This window comes from Ursus arctos, unplaced genomic scaffold (assembly GCF_023065955.2).
Source record: "Ursus arctos isolate Adak ecotype North America unplaced genomic scaffold, UrsArc2.0 scaffold_23, whole genome shotgun sequence".
NCBI lineage: Eukaryota > Metazoa > Chordata > Mammalia > Carnivora > Ursidae > Ursus > Ursus arctos.
In genome coordinates, this window is record NW_026622908.1 from 8627515 (window position 1) to 8649234 (window position 21720).

Genomic DNA, 21720 nt, shown 5'->3' on the forward strand with positions numbered 1-21720 from the left:
GCTTATTGCTAGTATATAGAAATACTGTTCTTTAAAATATTTTTTATATTGACTATGTATCTTGAAAATGTTGCTAAGTTCACTTGCTAATTCTAGTAATTTTATTCAGATTCTTAGGATATTCTGTGTATATTATCATGTCATCTGTAGACACAGTTTCATTAATTTTAATTCTTTCTTTCCAATTTGAAGACCCTTTTATTTTCTTGCCTTTTTTCACTGGTTAGGACCTCCAGTACAATGGTGAATGTGAGTAATAGTGAGATACAGAACTGCATGATTCTGGAGGCTTGCTTCCTTCCTCATTTTGGTGGCTTAACAGAGAACTGTATCAGCTGAGCTGAGCCAGCTTGTGGAGAGACAGCAAGGCCTTAAGCTGATATCAGCATTCCTGGCATGCAAGGGTCTTTCTGGGGCCCTTGGTATGTAGACCTTGGTCCTGGAAATACATACTCCTTACCATCGTTGCTGGACCCAGATATTCCTTGATACATTTCTTGTTACTTAAGGAAGCTTAAGTGTTCTTTTCCCCCTCCAAAGCTATGTAACAGTGTGGTGTTGGGGCTTGTTCTTGCTCTTGGAGGAGTTTCTAGAAAGCACCCAGCTTGCTAGCCAAAGGAGGCTCCTCTGCACTTGGCTATATTGTGTACAGAGGATCCCTGCCTAACCTATGCTGTGGAATAGAGAAAGTTCAGTGTACACAGTGTGGTTCCTTATTTCTCTGCTTCTAAGATTTTCTCCACTGAACACCATTTATATCTATATCCTCCGGTGTTAGTGGCATGTCAGCCTTGCACAAGCATTGAGAGGGCACATACTTGCCTAATTCTTTCTCTTGTGGGGAAAGCATTCAGTCTTTCATCATTGAGTATGATGTTTAATGTGTTTTTTATGAAATTCCCTTTGTTTCATAGTTTCTTTTTTTTTTAAAGATTTAATTAATTTATTTAGGGAGAGAGAAGAGCCCACTCGAGCAGGGGGGAGGGGCAAAGGGAGAGGGAGAGAGAGAATCTTAAGCAGACTTGCTCAGCAGGAAGCCCAAATTGGAGCTCAACGAAGGGCTCCATCCCAGGACCCTGAGATCATGACCTGAGCCAACATCAAGAGTCTGACGCTAAACTGGCTGAGCCACCCAGGTGCCCCCAAAAGGTTTTTTTTTTTTAATCATGACTGAATGTTGAATTCTGTCGTTCACAACTGCATATAGCCCTGATCATGGATGTGGCCTTATTCTGGGTGGGAAATGCTGATAGATTAGATGAGGCTGTGGTATGGGAGAGGCGAAATCTAGGTGTGCTTAAGAAAGTAGAATTAATTGACTGCTTATTTAATACACAGATAGATACATACATTATCTCAAAAGGGTTTTTTTTTTTTTGCTTTAAAATCCTTATCATGAGTAATTTAAACTTTTTAACACCTATGTGAGAGACAATCCTTATTTATTTGTTGACTTGCTTCCCTTTGAACTCTGTAATGAATCTGTATTTGATTTTAAGACAATTTATCTAGCAGTGCCTGGGTGGCTCAGTTGGTTAAGCATCCAACTCTTGATCTGAGCTCAGGTCTTGACTCAGGGTCATGAGTTCAAGCCCCATGTTGGGTTCCATGATGGAACCTACTTAAGAAAAATTAAAAATAAAAGTAAAAAAAGACAATTTATCTATTTAGAAAAGGAAATTGTAGAAAGAAGTTACCATTAATTTTTTCCCAACAAATTGTTCCTCCTAGTGGATATTTTGACGTATGTGGTCTGGAAGCTAAGTGGCTTACCTGCAACTCGTGTAATTGGAAGTGGTTGCAATCTAGACTCTGCTCGTTTCCGTTACCTAATTGGAGAGAAGTTGGGTGTCCATCCCACAAGCTGCCATGGTTGGATTATTGGAGAACATGGTGATTCTAGTGGTACGTATAAACCTATTATTATTATGTAATCATACTTATCTCTAATCCTGCTTATTTTCTTTAAAGTCTATTTTTTTCTGATATTAATATAGCTACATAACTTTCATTTTGTTGGTATTGCCCTGGTATATCTTTTCCTATTCCTGTACTTTGTCTTCTGTTCATGGATTTAGCTACCTCTCATAAAATAGTGCACATAACATATAGTGGTTTTAAAAGTCAATGAGTGTTTCTCTTATCTGGAGAACTTAAATTAGTGTGACTTTTTTAACAACAGCATTATTAAGATATAATTCACATACTATAAAATTCGTCTATTTAAAGTATAGAATTCACTGGATTTTAGTATATTCCAAGAGTTGTACAACCATTACTACAAGATAATTACAGAACATTTTCATCACCCCAAAAAGAAACTCCCATTCCTGTGCTCATACCCACCCAGCCCCAGGCAACCACTAATCTACTTTCTGATTTGTTTATTTCAGATTTTTTATGTAAGTAAAATTATATATAATATGTGGTTTAAACTATTACTTAGGCCACACGAGCCTTTTTCTTTTCTGAACTTAAACATTTAATATCTGTTGCACAGTTAGAACTTTCTACTTCTTAAAATGTTCTCTAATTGTGTCATATGTGCAAATCTTTCCATAATGTCAATAAACCCATTTTATAGGGAATAGGGACCATTTGTTTATTCATTCGATCATTCATTAATTCAAAACATTTAATGAGCTCTTCTATTTTCCTTATACTTCAAGGGTCATAGTATAATAAATATTTTTTTAAATCATGATAAAATTTATTGTATACTTTAAAACATTTTTTCATTTAAGTATATATAACATATGCAGAACAATTGTACAGAATATAAATTTATAGCTCAATAAATCATCAAATAGTGAACACATCTGTGTAATTACCACTCTGGTAAATGCACCAGAAGACACTTTCATGACCTCTCTCAATTACCGTCCTTCCTTTTCTCAAGCTTAACTTCTCATATCATAGTGTTTTACTTTTTAAAATAAATGCTTTTGATTTGATTTGGATAAATATTTGTTTCACCAGTGCCTTAATTTGACTCTGTTTGCTTGTGTTATTTTCTTAACTCAGTTCTTACTCCACGAAGTCATTAAAAATAATTTTTCTAGGTATGTTTTAATGTCTCACACTTAATATTCCATAATTTTATTTTTTATAAAGTAGCATATTCTGATTGGTATTGATTTGAATATATTTATTGTTCTATTTAGTGAGATTTTCTTTTGTTTCTTTTTTCTTTTCTACTTTCTACTGGATCAATTAAACTTTCTTTAATTTCCTTTATTACTTTGGATTATACACTCACTTTGTAAGTGGTTACCTATATTCATACTTGACCTCAAAATAATTAGCGTGTTTATTCTTCTTTGGAATAATACATAGACCTTAGAATGTATAAAGTTTGATTGGCCTTGTTCTCTCACATAGTAATTATGGTTGACCCTTGAACAACATGGAGGTCAGGGGTTCCAATCCCCACACAGTTGAAAATCTTTGTATAACTTTTGACTCCACCAAAACTTAATTACTAGTAGCCTACTCTTGACTGGAAACCTTAGTGATAACATAAACAGTTAATTCAATCAAAGTATGTTATATATCTTATATGATGTTTTCTTTATAATAATACCTGGTTCATCTGCAAGTTTTTTCAAATCGTTGCACATCTCCAAAACATTTTCCAATATAGTTTTTGGGAATAAACTCATGTAAAAGTGGACTCACACAGTTCAAACATGTGTTGTTCAAGGGGGAACTGTATTAACTACTTCTTGCGTTCCATTCTGTGTTCATATCCCCAAACTAGTTATTACTGTTTAAGTATAATACCTGTCTGGATTTGTGTGCATGTTTGCCAATGGTACTGCTTATCTTTATTTCCTGTATCTAACTCCTTCCCCTCGATTTAATTCTTTCTTCCTGAAGTATATCCTGTCAGTTTTGTTTATATGAAAGTGTTTTAGTTTCACTCCATTCTCGAATGACAGTTTAACTGATATGAGATTCTAGGTTGACAGTTATTCCCCGTCAGCTCTTTGTTACTGTTGGGTAGTATTTATTGCTCTTTCCCTCTGATTGTTTATGATATTTTATCTTCTCCTTTTCTTTGTGGATTCTGTAGTTGCATCTTGCTTTAAATGCCTCCTATACCACAAAATTATAAATAACTTCTGTATATTTTTCTAATAGTTTATAATTTTGGTTTTTTACATTTCTTTCTTTTGTCCATTTTAAACTTATTTTTATATATGTGTAAGGTAGTAACCTAACTTTATAATACAAACCCATTGAACTCAAAGAACTGATGCAGCACTGGAAAGAAGAGTTTATTCTGAGATATATTTCTTTTAGTGCCCTTATGGAGTGGGGTGAATGTTGCTGGTGTTGCTCTGAAGACTCTAGACCCTAAATTAGGAACCGACTCAGACAAAGACCAGTGGAAAAATATCCATAAACAAGTTGTTGAAAGGTAACAGTACTCATTCAATGTCTCAGTGCCTTAATAATCAGGTTAATAATTAGTTTCACAGACAAAAAGTATATAATTGACCTTTGCCTCTTGTGAGAGAAATAACTCTAACCTTCTGAAAATCCCCAAATTCATAGCTTTCTTTGGGGGTCATTTTTTAAAAAGGAAAATCTGCTTATGATTTCACAAGAACTCATACGTGTTTGAGGGTAATATAGCATAGTGATTATGATCATAGACTTTGCAACCAGTTTGCTGAGGCTGGAAACCTGGCTTCACCATTTATTAGTGGTATGATATTGAGAACTTATTTAAAATATTAAAAGCTCAGTTTCATCTTTTTCTTCTGTTGAAGTATAATTAGCATACAATGTTATACTAGTTTCAGGTATATAACATACTGATATTGATTGACAATTCCATACATTAATCAGTGCTCACCACAATAAGTGTAGTCACCATCTGTCATCATACAACATTATTAAATATTATTAGCTATATTCTTTATGCCATGCTTTTCATCTCCATCACTTACTTATTTCATATCTGGAAGTTTGTATTTATTAATCCCTTTTATCTATTTTGCCCATCCCTCCACTACCTCCCCTCTGGCAACTACTAGTTTCTTTTCTGTATTTAAGAGTCTGTTTTTTGTTTGTCTTTTATATTCCACATATAAGAGAAATTGTATGGTACTAGTATTTCTCTGTTTTATTTCACTTAGCATAATGCCATCTAAGTTTATCCATGTTGTTTCAAATGGTAAGATTTCATGCATGGATAAGTAATGTTCCAGCACATCATCTTTATCCATTCATCTATTGATGGGCACTTGGGTGGCTTCCATATTTTGGCTATTGTAAATAATGCTGCACATCATTTTCCTCATGTTTAAAATGGGGAGAATAATAGAGCCCATCTTAGAAGGTTATTATGAACAGTAAATGAGTTAGTACATGTAAAATGCTTAAAACAGTACCTAGAAATTATTAAGTGTTCATCAAATGATTTGATGAAAAGAAACATGAAATTGGTCAGATGATCAGAAGTTAACTAGGTTTACTTAAAAGTAAAATAAGTGTCTGACTCTCTATACATCAGCTTTAACAGCACACATAATTCTCCCTCATGCTTTAGTCAAGCATATTAGAAGTTATGGAACTTAGAAGTCACTTTTGGATATTCAAAACTGGAATGTTAAATCTATAAAAACATACATCTAGATGTATTGGGGGAGGGACAAGGGGAGAGAATCTTCAAGCAGACTCCCTGCTAAGTGCAGAGCCCTGTGCAGGTGCCAAACCTCATGACATGAGATCATGATCTGAGCTGAAACCAACAGTTCGACGCTCAACTGACTAAGCCACCCAGGCACCCTGATAGTATCTTTTGATGTTCAAAATTTTAAAATTTTCATGAAATCCAATTTGCCTTTTTATTCCTTTTGTTGCTTTTGTCGTTATATCAAAGAAAGCATTGCCAAATGCAATGTTGTGAAGCTTTTCCCCTGTTTTCATGTAGAAGTTTCATGGTCTTAGTTCTTACGTTTATATCCTATCCATCTTGAGTTAATTTTTGTGTGTGGTCTTAGGTAAGGGTCCAACTTCATTCTTCTTCATGTGGTTATCTAGTTTTCCCAGCATCATTTGTTGAAAAGACTGTCTTTTCCGCATTCAGTGGTTTTGGCACCCTTGTTGAAAATCGATTGACCACAGATATGTAAATCTATTTTTGGGGTCTCTATTCTGTTTCATTGGTCTATATGTTTATCTTGATGCCAGTACTACACTGTTTTGTTTACTGTAGCTTTGTAGTTAGTTTTGAAATTAGGAAGTGTGAGTCCTTCAGTTTCTTTCTTCCTTTTCAAGATTGTTTTGGCTATTCAGAGTCCCTTGAGAGTCCATATGAATTTTAGGATGGGTTTTTCTTGTTCTGCAAAAAATATCTTCAGGATTTTGATGGGGGTTGTATTGAATCTACAGATCTCTTTGGGTTTATGTCATCTTTAATTTCTTTCAGTAATATTTTATAGTTTTTATTGTTCATGTCTTTCACTTCCTTGGTTAAGTTAATTCCTAAGTATTTTATTCTTTTTGATGCTGTTGTAAGTGGAATTGTTTTCTTAATTTTCTTTTCATATTGTTCATTGTTATTGTATAGAAATGCAATTTTTGCGTGTTGACTTTATATCCTGTTACACTGCTGAGTTCATTTATTCTAACAATGTGTGTATGTGTGTGTGTGTGTGTGTGTGTCTGTGTGATCTTTAGAGTTATCTGCATATAAGATTATGTCATCTGTGAGCAGAAATAGTTTTACTTCTTTCCAATTTGGATGCCTTTTATTTCTCTCTCTTGTCTAGTTGCTCTGGATAGAATTTCCAGTATTGTATTGAATAGAAGTGGCAAAAGTAGGTATTTTTGCCTTGTTTCAGATCTTAAAGGAAAAACTTTCAGTCTTTGACCATTGACTATGATCACTGTAGGTTTTTCATATATGGCTTTTATTATGTTGAGGTAGTGTTGTCAGATGATTTTTTTTTTTGCATCAAATGGGATGATAATGTGTTTTTTCCTTATTGTGTAAATGTGTCAAAGTACATTGATGAATTTTGGTATATTGAACCATCCTTGCATTCCATTCCAGGAATAAACCTACTTGGTCATGGTGTATAATTCTTTGAAAATGTCCCTGAATTTGGCTTGCTAGTAATTTGTTGAGGTTTTTTTGCATCAGTGTTCATAAGGGACATTGGTCTGTAGTTTTCTTTTCTTGTAGTGACTTTACCTGGCTGTGAAATCAGGATAATGCTGGCTTCATTGAATCAGGGAGAATTCCCTTCTCTTCAATTTTTTGGAAAAGTTTGAAAAAGATTGGTCCAGGACTTTTCTTTTTGGGGAGATTTTTGATTACTGACAAACCTTATGTGATATAGGTCTTAATCAGATTTTCTGTTTATTCATGATTTAGTCTTGATAGGTTAGATCTGAGTTTTGTGTTTCTAAGAATTTGTCCATTTCATCTAGGTTATCCAATTCATTGGCATACAGTTTTTTGTAGTACTTGCAAGTAATTCTTTGTATTTCTGTAGAATCAGTAAAATTGTCTCCTTGATTTTTATTTTATTTTTATTATTATTTTTAAAGATTTTATTTATTTGACAGAGAGAGAGAGAGCATAAGCAGGGGGAGTGGCAGGCAGAGGGAGAGGGAGAAGCAGGCTTCCACTGAGGAGGGAGCCCGATGTGGGGCTCAATCCCAGGACCCTGAGATCATGACCTGAGCTGAAGGCAGACAGTTAACTGGCTGAGCCACCCAGGTACCCTGATTTTGATTTTAGTAATGTGAATCTTCTTTTTTCCTAGTTCATCTAGATAACGTTTTTGTCAATTTTGTTGATTTTTTCAAAGAACCAACTTTTGATTTCATTGATTTTCCATACGCTTTTTACATTCTTTATTTTATTCTGCTCTAATCCTTATTATTTTCTTCCATTTGCTAAATTTGGATTTAATTTGTTCTTCATTTTCTAGCTCCTTAAGTGTAAGGTTAGGTTGTTGATTTGAGATTTTTCTTGTTTTTTAATGTAAGCATGTATAGCTATAAATTTCCCCCTTAGCAGTGCTTTCACTGTGTCCAGTAACTTTTGTTATATTGTGTTTTTATTTATCTCTAAGTATTTTCAAATTTTCCTTATGATTTCTTCTTTGATCTTTGTTGTTTAAGACTGTGCTAATTTCCACAAATTTGTGATTTTTCCAATTTTACTTTTGTTATTGATTTCTGTCTTCATCTCATTTTGTCAGAGAAGATATTTAGTATATGATATCTATCTTTTTGAATTTATTGAAACTAATTTGTGACATATTATATGGTCTTTTCTGAAAAATGTCCCATGTGTAGTTGAAAAGAATGTAGATGCTGTTGTTGGGTGAGGTGTTTTGTTTGTTAGATCTAGTGTTGTTTAAGTTCTCTATTTCCTTATCTTCTATCTGGTTCTATCCATTATTGTGAGTGGGGTATTGAAGCCTCCAAGTATTATTGTAGAACTGTCTATTTGTCTCTTTAATTCTATCAGTTTTTATTTCATTTATTTTGGTGGTCTGTTATTTGGTGCATATATGTTTATAATTGTTATGTTTTCTTGCTGTTTTGAACTTTTTATTACTATATAATATCCCTCTTTGGCTATTGTAAACTTTCTTAATTTTATATTTTGTATGACATTAGTATAGCCATCTCTGCTTTCTTTTGGCTACTAATTGCATAAAATATCTTTTCCATTCTTTCACTTTCAAACTGTTTGTCTTGGATCTGAAATGAGTCTCTTATACTTGGATATGTATTTTTATCCATTCTGTCAATCTGTGTCTTTTGATTAGAAAGTTTGATCCATTTACATTTAAAGTGATTACTGGTTAGGGGGAAAGTTCTGTCATTGTGCTATTTGTTTTCTACATGCCTTAGAGCTTTTTATTCCTCATTTCCTGTATTATTGTCTTCTTTTGTGTTTAGTTGATTTTTTTGTAGTGAAATATTTAAAATTTCTTCTGTATATATTCTATAACTATTATAGTTATTTTCTTTTTGGTTACTATGGGTATTACACTTAGCATCCTAAAGTTATAACATACTTATTTGAGTTTGTACCAGCTTAACTTCAGTAACATACAAAAACTGTGCTCCTTTACAGCTCCACCCTCACCCTTTTTGATTATTGATGTCAAAAATAACATGTTTATGGGGCGCCTGGGTGGCACAGCGGTTAGGCGTCTGCCTTTGCCTCAGGGTGTGATCCCGGCGTTGTGGGATCGAGCCCCACATCAGGCTCTTCCGCTATGAGCCTGCTTCTTCTTCTCTCACTCCCCCTGCTTGTGTTCCCTCTCTTGCTGGCTGTCTCTATCTCTGTCAAATAAATAAATAAAATCTTTAAAAAAAAAAACATGTTTATACATTGTATGCCCCCCAAATAAACTAATAATTCTTTTAACTGCATTAGTCTTTTAGATTCAAAAACAGGAATTACAAACTAAAGTCACAATAATACTATCTTTTTGATTGTTTTAAAAAATGTATTGGTCTGTTAAATTATTTCAAAAACAAAAAATAGACTTGTAACCATTGTAACAATGTTACTAGCTTTTTATAATTGCCCATGCATTTTCCTTTATTGAGATCTTTATTTTTTCATATGGCTTTGAGTTACTCTTCCTTTTACCCTGCAGAACTCCATTAAGTATTTCTTGCAGGTCAGGTCTAGTGGTGATGACTCCCTCAGCTTTGGTTTCTTTGAGGATATATTAATTTCTCCCTTATTTTAGAAGGACAGTCTTGCCAAATATAAAATATAAGATCCTTTGTTGACAGTTTTTTTTTCTTTTAGTACTTTGAATGTATTTGCCCACCGTCTTCTGGACTCTAAAGTTTCTAATGAGAAACGTGCTAATAATCTTATTGTTTACTTCAATGTTTTTTCTTTCTTTTCCTCAGATTCAGTAATTTCCATTGTTCTACCTTTAAGTTTGCTGATTCTTTCTTCTGCTTGCTCAAGTCTGCCTTTGAATCACACTAGTGAATTTCTCATTTTAGTTATTATGCTTTTAAGTTCTAGAATTTGGGGGGGGTGGTTCCTCTTAGGTTTTCTTTTTTAAAAAAATATTTCCATTTTGTTCATTCACCATTTTCTTGACTTACTCCACATCTCCTTTTTTTCTTTGAGCATCTTGAAAATAGTTATTTTAAAGTCTTTGTCTAATAGATTTGCCATCAGGTCTTTCTTAGGGACAGTTTCTGTTGATTAATTTTTTTTCCTTTGAATGGGTCATGCTTTTCTATTTCTTTGAATACTTTGTGATTTTTTCATTGAAAACTGGATATTGTAATCTAATAATGTAGTAACTCTGGAAATCAGATTCTCTCCCTTCCAAGGGTTTGAGGGGTGTGTGTGTGTGTGTGTGTATTATTGTTGCAGGCTGTCTCCATGCCAAAGATCAGCCTGAGGTATAATCTTAAGGTCTTTTAGGTCTTTTCTGAGCCTGTGCCTTTTTCTGGGCATGCATGGTTACTTTCTAATTTTCCCCCATATACACAATTGATTTTTATGTTCTAGTCTTTAATATCTGGCTCCCAGGAAGAGAAAAAGAGAAAAATAAAGGGAATGGGAAGTGGATGCTCTCCTTTTAAATTCCCTGGAGGTCACTGTAAACCAGATGGGGAGGGGTTGCAATGATCAGGGGGAGGTTCAACAACAATGGCTGCCCTTCTTTTTCTACACCTCTGTCATCAGAAGCAACCCATCAGCCATTAGAGCACAGATTCCTGATATTTAGAGGACGGGGTCCTTTTTGCAGGCTGTGCACAAGCTGCTTGGGGAACATGTGAACACCTGCCTGCTGAGTGTGGGGGATGGGTAGCTGCTACTGTGCTAAGAGGTGAAATTGGCTGAAATTAACTACAAATTACCATTGGAGCCTTCCCCATGAAAGTTTCAAGCCTTCAATAGACTCCAGAGTTCCAGAATACTTGTATCAGACAGATTTTGGCAAAACAATTATTGTCTAGGTGGGGAGATAGAATCCTGGTGCTTCCTACTTCACCACCTTTCAGAACCCTCCAATGCTTAACTAATTTTTTTTAAACCTAGAAAGCTGTTTTGTGCAAAAGCATACCCAAAGTCATCTTCCTAGATAGTCCTGCCTTTTTGGAAAGGATCCATACCTACTATTAACCTTCTACCCATGATACCTCTCTGTGACGTTGGGTGATTATCTTTGTAAGATATATTCCTCAGAGTTCCTTTGACAAACATGTCTTCAGTATTTTATACATAGAAAAAGATAAGCTAGTATACCTGTAACCACCAGGATCTATACAACAGGTAACCAAAATCACTCACAGGTGTTTTGGTAATCCTTAACTAATTGTACTATCCTATTTCCCACTTTTATTTACTATCACTTGTATATTATTAAATGTATTGACAGACTCATTTAATTGTGTGTTTGATTATTTCTAAAGCAAATTTATTTCCTCTCCTGGCCAAATTATTTCCACAGGGATCACATCAATTGGAAGTTTTAGGTCAATTTCCCCAACTATCTTTTCACTTTGGTTATTATTATCAGTATGTTTCATTTTCTTTCTCTTTTCTTTTATCATTTTTTTTTTTTTAGAGAGAGAGAGCAGATGCGCAGTGGGGGGGGAGGGGTAGAGGAAGAGTGAAAGAGAGAATCTTAATCAGGCTCCACGCCCAGCATGGTGTCTGACTTGGGGCTCGATCTCACAGCCCTAAGATCATGACCTGAGCCAAAATCAAGAGTTGGATGCTTAACCAACTGAGCCACCCAGGTGCCCCTCATTTTCTTAAATTTTCTTAAGGGAACCTACCAACCTTTGTTACACCAAATAGCTTTGGAAAAGAAATTAAGTTAAGACCTAAAAAACACCTATGTTAATATTATAGTATCATTTCCTATCCTTCTCGACACAAGTGTCTTTTACCCATATACCATATATTTCCAGATATAGAGGCCATTAGAGGCCATTTCCCAGTAAATGCAGGAACGACCTGATCTGGAGGCAGAACCACAACTCAGCCACTAAGGAACATTTTTTTTTTTTTAAAGATTTTATTTATTCGACAGAGATAGAGACGGCCAGCGAGAGAGGGAACACAAGCAGGGGGAGTGGGAGAGGAAGAAGCAGGCTCATAGCGGAGGAGCCTGATGTGGGGCTCGATCCCATAACGCCGGGATCACGCCCTGAGCTGAAGGCAGACGCTTAACCGCTGTGCCACCCAGGCGCCCCAAGGAACATGTTTTAAACAATACTGGTTTCCAAATGTCATGGAGCCACCCATCTGTTTCTTGCAGGGATGTTATAATATTGGTCTTTGTCTACCCAATTCCTAATAACTGTACTACAGGGAATGTTAGTTCCTTTCTAATTTAAAAGGCTGTTGCTATACAGGAATACTGATTAAGAACACATTTTCCACTGAAGTCCTGTGTGATTTAAATATCAAATACTGTAACACATTACAGATCGGTACTCATTCCAATTAGTCCTCCCAACAATGCAGTGTCCAAATTAAATCATTCGACCCCTGGTCATTTAGCAGAGGATCTATAATTATAAAGAATCCTCAGGATACTGCTAGTCTTTATCTAAAAACAACTCAACTCTTTTACATTATAGCCTCCGATTTTCCAGTGGCTAACCAACAACTGCAGGGGAGTGACATCGTGATTTAATAGGATGTCCTTCCAGGTTTTTAACAGAGCAATCAGTTTTTGTCTTAAGATAGTAGCCTTAAGACCGCTTGTTCGGTTTTCTCCCTTTACCCTTCTCTTTATACCAGCAGTTTTATTTTCATTAGGATGGTTAATAACAACTAAAGGATTACATTTTTAGCCATTTTTTCTCTCAACCCTTTTCTCTTTGTCAGTCTGTTTTGTTAACCCCTGAGAGGGTAGATCGGTCATCCAGATTCCACTGGTAAGATTTTTCCCCCAGTTATCTACTGCAGGGCTTTCTTCAACTCATACCTCATCATTCAGTCAATCCCTAGGCAGAGTCTCCCGCTCTTTCCTTTTACTTACCCCACAGAGTCTTGGTCATATTAAATTGAGAGTCTGAAAGTTAATCCTAAATTTGACAGCAATCTGCATGCCCTCTACCCCTGGTTTTAGATTAACAGTCAAAACTTAGGATATCACAATGAGTACAGTCCAGTCTCAACTTTCCTGTGCTGAGGTGGTCCATACACACATCAGTCTTCCCTTTTGCTACCAAGTGTATTGTGTGCAGTCCTGGGGCCTTGAAACTGTGCCTCCATGGTTGTAAGACCACCTGATATGAATAATGATGCCAAACATTCCTTTTCCTGTTCTGGATCCTTTTCTCAGAACTAAATAAACTCAATGCTAAGTTGTTCTTTGCTGTTGGTGGCAATGCAGAAATATAATACGTATTTATTGTAGAAAATAAGAAAATTCAGAAAAGGGTAATGAAGATAATATCACTTGTAATATCACTTAAAAATAATCACTGTTAATAACTTTGTGGATTGATGCAATTCTGAAGTTTTTATAAACATGAATGATGTTTTTTGCTACCCTGAGATAAGAAATTGCGTAATGTTTAGGACTGTGCCTTTTTCCTTTGAAAATGTATCATGAACATTTTCCCATATTTTCATATATTGTTGATTTAATGATTTATTCTTATGAAAAATATGTACACATGGCTTAAAATTATATAAAATCACACTGGCGCCCTAGTAACAGTTTTAAGTAGCGAGCAAGCTGTATATGCTAACCTTCAAGATGATCAGGTCCTGGGTTTGGACACTTAAGCAACAAAAAAAAAAATTCAAAAAAAAGTTTCATCTTTAGTGGCACATATGCTCTAGTATTCCGCCTTAATGATAAGAGAAGGGTGGGTTAATTATTATTTAAAGTGAATAATGAAGTTTATGAAAATAGTATAGAAACTTCTATTGCCTATTCATAAATAATTTCTAGAAGAAATCTCTGGGAGTGGCATTGACATATAGGTAACTTCAGATGGATGCTTGAAAAACAATATGTTTTCTCTGAGTTGTTTTGCCATGAATTTGATTTTCTTCCTTTCTACAATCGTAGTGCCTATGAGATTATCAAGCTGAAAGGGTATACCTCTTGGGCTATTGGACTGTCTGTGACAGATCTGGCAGGGTCAATTTTGAAAAATCTTAGGAGAGTGCATCCAGTTTCTACTATGGTTAAGGTAGGCTTAGATTGATTCTTCATTTATCATCTTTTCTTTAATATTTGTTGAGTCTCTACTATGTGCCAGGCATATATACATTATATAGGCTTTGAGGATATAGTGGTGAACAAAAAAGGCCCTGACCTCATAAAGTTCAACTAAAGAAATGGACTTAATAAAATAATTATAAGAGTAAGTATATAATAACAAATTACGATAAGTGCTATGATGAAAAAACTACCAAGTACTTAAAGAGTATACAAGAAGAGAATTCAGCTACCCTGGGTAGACGCATAGGTGATGGTAAGGGAAGACTTCCTAAGGAAGTAAAATGTGACCTATTCTGAATAATGAGTAGGAGTTAATTTGGAAGGCTGGAGTGATAGTCTTAAGCAGAGGGAACACATGTACAGAGAAACAGAGGTAGATATAAGTAGAGGGCACTTGTGGGTCTGAATAAAAGGTCAGTTGTTGAAATGCAGAGAGCGAAGGGAAGTGTATGGTGAGGCTGAAGAAGTAAGCAGGGTTCGGCCACTGAAAGTCTTATAAAAGGATTTGGGTCCTTACTTACCATAAGGGCTATGGAAAGCCATCAAAAGAATTTAAGCAAGGGACTGGCAAGTTTTCATGTTAAAAATATTTCTATGGCTGTGATGGAGAGAACAGATTTGAAAGGGACAAGAGTAGACATGTGGAAACCTGTCAAGAATATGAGCAGTAGCCCAGAATAGAAAGGATAGCAGTAGAGGTGAAGAGAAGGGGATGAATTTGAGAGACATTGTATTTAGGAAGTAACATTCATAGGACTTGGTAACAGAATGAAGTGGGAAATAAGGAAATGAAAGCTCATTGTAGGTTTCTATTTTGCACCATTATATAGATAGTGATATCCATTGAGGAAGGGAATTCTCAAGGAAAACCAGATTTAAAGATCACGTTTGCAGTTATGGACAAGTTGAATTTCAGGTGCCTTTGCAATATCCGAGGGGAAATAGGCAGTTGGGTACAAGCTTCTGGAACTCAAAGCAGAGTTTTAGGTTGGACTTCTAAGTGTGGGTCAGTTTGGAGAGAGACAGTTCCTGAAAGGGAAGGAGAGGTTCTGTCAACAACAACAACAGCAGCGAGATGCTGGCCAAGCGCAGGCAACAGGTATACCTTACACTTGGTAACTGCAGCTGGGAATTTTAATGAGCTTGTCTAAGGAGAGTATAATAAAATGAGAAGACAGATTGAGATTGAGTCTTGAGGAATTCCGGTGTTAAAAGTTGAGTTTATAGTGTGAGTCCACAAAGGTGACTAAGAAGTGGTGGCCAGAGAGTTAAAAGAAAAACCAAGAGAAGAGAATGTGGATTCATGCTAACCAAGAGAGGGGAGGATGCTTTAAAGATGAAAGAATTGGTTTTCTGTTGATTGGTGTTGAGAAGTCATTTGAATTAGGATTAAAAATGCCAGGAGGATAAAGTGACAGAGGTCAAGGATAACCTTAGCAGGAGCTGTTTAACGCAGTAATAGGAATGAAAGCCTGATTGGAGTACACTAGGGTTTTCTTAACCTCGGCACTACTGACTTTGGGCCAGATAATTCCTCATTGTTGTTGGAGGGCTGTCGTGTGCATTGTGAAATGTTAGCAGTATCCCTGGCCTCTGCCTGTTAGATGCCAGTAGCCTACTCTCTTCCCCCAGTTTTGACAGTCAAAAATGTCTCCAGATATTGCCAAATGGCCCTTTGGAGGGTCCCTTGAGAACTTTTGAGGAAATTAAGACAAGTGTAAACAGCTCTTTTGAGGTATTTGGCTGTGAAGGTAAGGAAAGAGAGTAGTAATTGGAGAGGAAAATCAAGGCCAGGCAAGTTTGTGGGGTTTTTTAAAAAGATAAGATGCTGATAGTAAAAGAAGATATTGAAGATAGAAGTAATAAGCAGAGGGGGTGGGATCCAGAGCATAGATGAAGGTATTAGCCTTAGAAAGGAGGCGAGACAGGTATTTGTTGTAACAGGAGATAATAGAGGATGGGCAGTGACTCATGTAGATTTGTAAGTTTGGCATTGGATGCATGTGATGACTTCCGTCTTTTTAGTGAAAAGAGACAAAATCATCTACCGGGAATCAGGGGATGTATAGAGAAGTCAGATGTTTGAGAAAATTTGAAATCATCTTTGTAGATAGTGAGAAATAGATTTGACCCCCCCAAAAAGCAGAATTACTGTTAGGTGGTTGCTTATTTAAGGTTGGTATGCATTAATTGAAAAATTAATTGATTAATGGTACTGTAAGTTAAAGATGAACTTTATTATGCCCAGGATTCTGAGCACAGGAATGGGGAGAGAAGATAGCTGAATTCATGTGGGTGTGGGTTTTACTTGCTAGAGTGTGAAAGGGGGGGTGGGGGAGAAAGTAGAAGGGTGGGATGGGGGAGGTGTAGCTTTTGGCTTACACACATGTTAGTAATGGGTTTGACTTTCTGCTAAAGGGTCACAGACAAAATTCAAGACCTTTGAGCTTAAATATGATCTACATACAAATGAATAAATTATAAAAAAATGAATAATAAGGACTTCAAGAAATATTTATAAACTGAAAATTAAAATAGGACACAGGGTCTTAGTGTATGGTGAAAGGGTTACAGGATGAATCATGGGATCTAAGTTGGATATGGAGAGACCCTCTAACAAAGTCCACAGTAGGATACTTGGGGTGGGAAGAGAAGGTTTTATGAGCTGAAGAATCAAGAAACTGGAAAGAAAGAGACTTGGTTATGGTTAGTTTATCCACATGGACAATGAAGTCACCAAAGTTAATCGAAGAAATTGGGACAGAGAGGAAAGATTGTGAGCTAGGTGTAAGTCTTTTATGAATGAGATGGAGTAACCAAGAGGTTAGTAAATGGTCATTAGTAGATGGCTTCAAAAAATAGGGGGAATGTTAAGAGAGTAGGGGACTAATGATTTGAAAGAGACAATGAGTACACAGTGGATAGCACACAGCCCTCCTTTTTGAGGATACACAGGGGATATGGGAGAATAAGCAATTACCCCTAGGGTGCTCCTGAGGCAATGTCAGGGAGGTGTCAAATGCTCTGAGAAGAGACTGAGATTGACTAATATGGGAATTTCATGGTTTTTACTGAACAAATCAATGGACAAGTTATATTTTATAGGAAAACTTTAACATTTGACATTAAGAGCATAATCATTCATATACTTTTATATTTTTTACCCCAATTACTTCAATTTTATTACTTCACATTTTCAGCAAATAAAAAAGGGTACACAGTTTATTTCTTATTAATACATTGACTGGATTTTTTTCAAATATATAGGGGATTCTTTTTAAATAGCCATTTCCTCATTTCATGGCCAGTCCAGGAGCAAATGAGAGCCAATTTTAGTGTATTCAGGGTCATAGTGTCAACCAGGCATGAAGCTTAAAGAGAAGAGGGGGCTGGATAGCAGGTCATGGTCAGCACATAGGACCAGGCAGGGCCAGGTCCCAGGGTCCAGGACCCTTATTTCCAGCCCACCCAGCAGCCCCCAAATGGCATGATGGGATGGATATACATTCTCCAATTCTAGTCCGAGAAGCCCCTTCTAGAAGAAAGATGGAGAAAGCAGAGGGGAAACAAATTCCCAAAACACTAACAGGAAAGCAGAAGGGCTTCCTCCTCAGTCACAGTGGCCTTGTTTCTGATACCACCCAATCCCTGGCAACCATGCTGAAGCTCCAAAAGCAGCAGAATGACCGAGGGCAGGAAAGGCAAGGCAAGGTGAGTGGAGCAGGAGCTGGAGCCTGGCTGGGAATGGAATGTGGGCTGACAGTCTGGTGGGACTGTGGCCTTCCATGGCTAGGCACAGACCAGAGTGGAGGGAATGTGAGTATAGCCTGACAGGGGCCCTCAGAGGAAGACATATGGCAGAGTGTGATGGAGCTTTTGATGTTGAGTATATAGTGCCTACCAAAATGAGGGAGCTGCACTGTGGTGGAAGAGGTGGCCAGAGTCCCTCTGTGGGAGACTAGAGTGAAACAGGAGCAAAGGACACACCCTGAGATCCTGAGGAGAGTCCCAGAGATGGTGAGAAGGAAGCTTGGCTGAGTAGCACCTGTGGGCTCTGAGCTGTTGTGGGAAGCTGGGAGGCACCACTCCATAGTCAAGGAGCCTTTTCTTTCCCTCCAAGCTAGTTCCTGGTAACTGTTTAATTATAAGGAAGGACGGAGGGAGAACAAGACCTTCCCATTCCCTCCTCCAACCCTAGACTCAACCCCAAGGGGTAGATAGGAAAGAGCAATGAGTGGTGGAAGGCAGGGAGCTGTGAGGGGTCTATTGGGTCTTCTTATCTCCCGGGGGTGTAGTAGGAAGGTGGCAGAAACTGGTTTGTGGGCATGTAGGCATTGTGTTTGTTGCCCAGGTTGTAATTAGCTCTGGCAGCTGCTTCTGTGAGCTTGGATTCAGCTGCAGGAGTGGAAGGAACATCAGGGCTGCTGGCTGGAGATTCCAGGAGCCCAGAATAGGGTAGTGGGTGGCCATGGTTGCAACTATTCCATGTTCGTCATGGGAAGTCCTGGATAGAAGTCAGATGGAGTGGTGGATAGAAGTAGCCAGAAGGACGGGGTACATTCCATTGGTAACTGGCAGGGGAAAGACAAAGGTCCTGCTAGGCATGTGAGAGTACCTATAGGCTCCATTGGAGGCTTCACCTTTGGAGAATTGAGATGCCACCTGTAGCATCTATTGTCCAACTCAATGGTGTCTCTTGGTGTAAAGGCCAACTTATACAAAGCAGTCTTCCCAGCCACTTCCTGCTCGAGCCTTCACTGTTCTCTTGATGTAGTTTACACCAAACATAGTCTGCTTGATTTTGTAGTCCTTTGTCAGATAAAATGGTATCATGAAGGATTGGATGGCATCTTTTCTTTGGACAAAAAAATGGAACTGGTTAGGGGTAAAGTAGATGGTGCCTTTCTTGGTCCCTTTGAAGGCCTCTGGTATGTTCTTCATGTCCTTGAACACAAACTCTGCATAGTCATGGGATATTAGGATTGGTATTAATTACTCTGACACCCTCTGATTTTAGTGAGTTCCATGGTGTCTCTGGTATCCTCTTGTTCTGAAGCTCTCTTGCATAACTGCTTTTCCATATCAGGTTACTGAACAATCTAATTTTGCCTTTTAGGGCTTATATGGAATAACTGAAGAAATCTTTCTCAGTATCCCTTGTGTCTTGGGGCGAAATGGTGTCTCAGATATTGTGAAAGTTAACTTGAATTCGGAGGAGGAGGCCCTTTTTAAGAAGAGTGCAGACACACTCTGGAATGTCCAAAAAGAGCTGATGTTTTAAAGCCTCTTCATATTCCACTGTTTTGTAGAAACAGAAGATATCAGACTGTATATTTTACATTTTGAAAGTATTTTAATCTGATCTGTAAAGAATAAAAACAACATTGGAGACCCATGACATAACTTCAGTCCTGCAAGGCCCGGAAAAGGAAATGGTAAAGGGCTTTCTTCTCTCTGAATCTCTTATAGCTCTGTTCTAATGATACCCAACCTATACAGACGCAAGTTATACTTCTGAGGTACGTCATATGTAAGAGTTGCCTTCAAGTTAGTAGAGTATGTATAACAACCCATTATAATATAAACCATGATTTTTCTCACAAAACAACCAGCACTTTTTCTAGTGTTAAAATTTCATTCTTCTGTTAGGGCACAGGAATATTTACTTTACATTGCTTCATTAGTTTCAGGTGTCTATGTATGATCTTTACTAAGTACTTATCTTTAAGACCATGTATATCAGAAGGAAACAAATAAAACTTTTATGGTATAAAAAAATAAATGTCTTCAAACCTGAAAGTATTGTTCCAATTCATACAAACCCAAATAGTTGATTTGGTGTCTCTGCTGAAATGCCACACAGGAAGCTTAGATCACCCTCTAGGTCATTTGTTGAGCAAACTACTGCTATGCTTGCTGTGTTATGGTTATGAAGTCAGTATGACGTGATTTATGCCCTCAAGCATCTCACAGTATTTAGGGTACCTCAACTAATTGATTATTGACATGCATGTATATGAGTGCATATATGTACTTCTGATTTATATCTACATAAACATAGAACACATATATATGAAATATTTCCTTGATTTCACAATTTAAGGCAGTTATAGGAAATAGGCAATTAAACAAAAATTAAGAAATCAGGACCAAAATAATTTATAATAGACTAGGACAGGACTAGTGGGAAAAATTAGAAGACAGGTGTGCGGGTCCTAAGGACATACATGACTTTAGTGGAGGTTCACTCATTGGGTGGAGAGTCACAGTTCATACTCTTATTCTTGCAGTCTGAATAGTTTTCATTCTAGTCCTCTACTGCTGAACATGATTAGTTTCCCATCATTCTGTTCTTTTACCTTGTTTTCAGCTCTTCCGTTGAATGCACAAAACACGATTATGAGAGAGTTTAGTTAGGATAGCAGGGATAGGGGAGTCTAGTTTGGATTTTGCCCTTTTTTTTAAGCTCTTCTTTGTACACCAAATTAAAACTTCATTTTAGGAAATCCTTGCAGATATTGAAAGAGTGCAAAATATAGTTTCTACAAGGAATATTCTAGGAAGTAAAACTGCTCTACATTGTGTATTCTCAACAGGGGGCAATATCACCCCCAAGAGTGTAAAATGGTTATGGGGGGGTGGAGGGAGAATATTAGATATTACAAAGGTTTCACTCCCTGAAGTTCAACCCTACCAGACAAAATCTTGTTTATTTTTTTTTCAGATTTTATTTTTAAGTAATCTCTACACCCAGTATGGGCCCGAACTCACAATCCTGAGTTCAGGAGTCGCTTGCTCCATGGACTGAGTGAGCCAGCCGCCCCTCTTATTCTTTAATCTTTAATTTCATGTTGGGGGTGAGTGGAGCTGAAGGATTGGCGGAGAAAGTCTAAAAAGGCCCTTGAGGGAGAGATAATGAAAAAAAGTTTGAGAAACACTGCTCTATTTCTTCTAAAAGAATTTGTCAGAGGTGTATTATGTATTATGATTCACAAATGAGAAAACAATTAGGTATTGGTGTATCCCAGACAAAGGATAAGAGGGGAATTTTGGATTCTGCATTTATTTTTTTTCTAAAGATTTTATTTATTTATTTGACAGAGAGAGAGACAGCTAGAGAGAGAGGGAACATAAGCAGGGGGAGTGGGAGAGGAAGAAGCAGGCTCATAGCGGAGGAGCCTGATGTGGGGCTCGATCCCATAATGCCGGGATCACGCCCTGAGCCGAAGGCAGACACTTAACCCCTGTGCCACCCAGGCGCCCCTGGATTCTGCATTTAAATACTTCATAAATAATGAGTTGAGCTTTCCCATCCACTAGTGGAAATGGTTATCAGCCCTGCACTGATCAAATTCTAAGGGTTTCATATCTTATTTAAAAATCTCCTTTGCATAGAGGGTTTTAAAATTGTTTACTGTTTCTGCTTTAGCTCACATTTGTGAGTGGTTAAAAGTAGCACGGAGATCTCTTTCTCCAGCAGCTCTGGCCAAAAGTTCCC

General features: G+C 37.1%; 1 protein-coding gene and 1 pseudogene across 2 annotated transcripts in view; one reads left to right on the forward strand and one right to left on the reverse strand.

The window, feature by feature from the left end:
- The window catches only part of LDHC (lactate dehydrogenase C), a 44480-nt gene extending 24977 nt beyond the window's left edge, over nucleotides 1-19503 (forward strand). For both annotated transcript variants that reach the window (XM_026512246.2, XM_057317312.1), the window contains 4 exons: nucleotides 1732-1905; nucleotides 4306-4423; nucleotides 14067-14190; nucleotides 19339-19503. In XM_026512246.2, coding sequence (XP_026368031.1) covers nucleotides 1732-1905; nucleotides 4306-4423; nucleotides 14067-14190; nucleotides 19339-19503 — 581 coding nt within the window. The remainder of the gene's footprint in view (nucleotides 1-1731; nucleotides 1906-4305; nucleotides 4424-14066; nucleotides 14191-19338) is intronic.
- Nucleotides 18486-19199, reverse strand: LOC113265125 (WW domain-binding protein 2-like; annotated as a pseudogene).
- Nucleotides 19504-21720: the final 2217 nt, after the last annotated feature.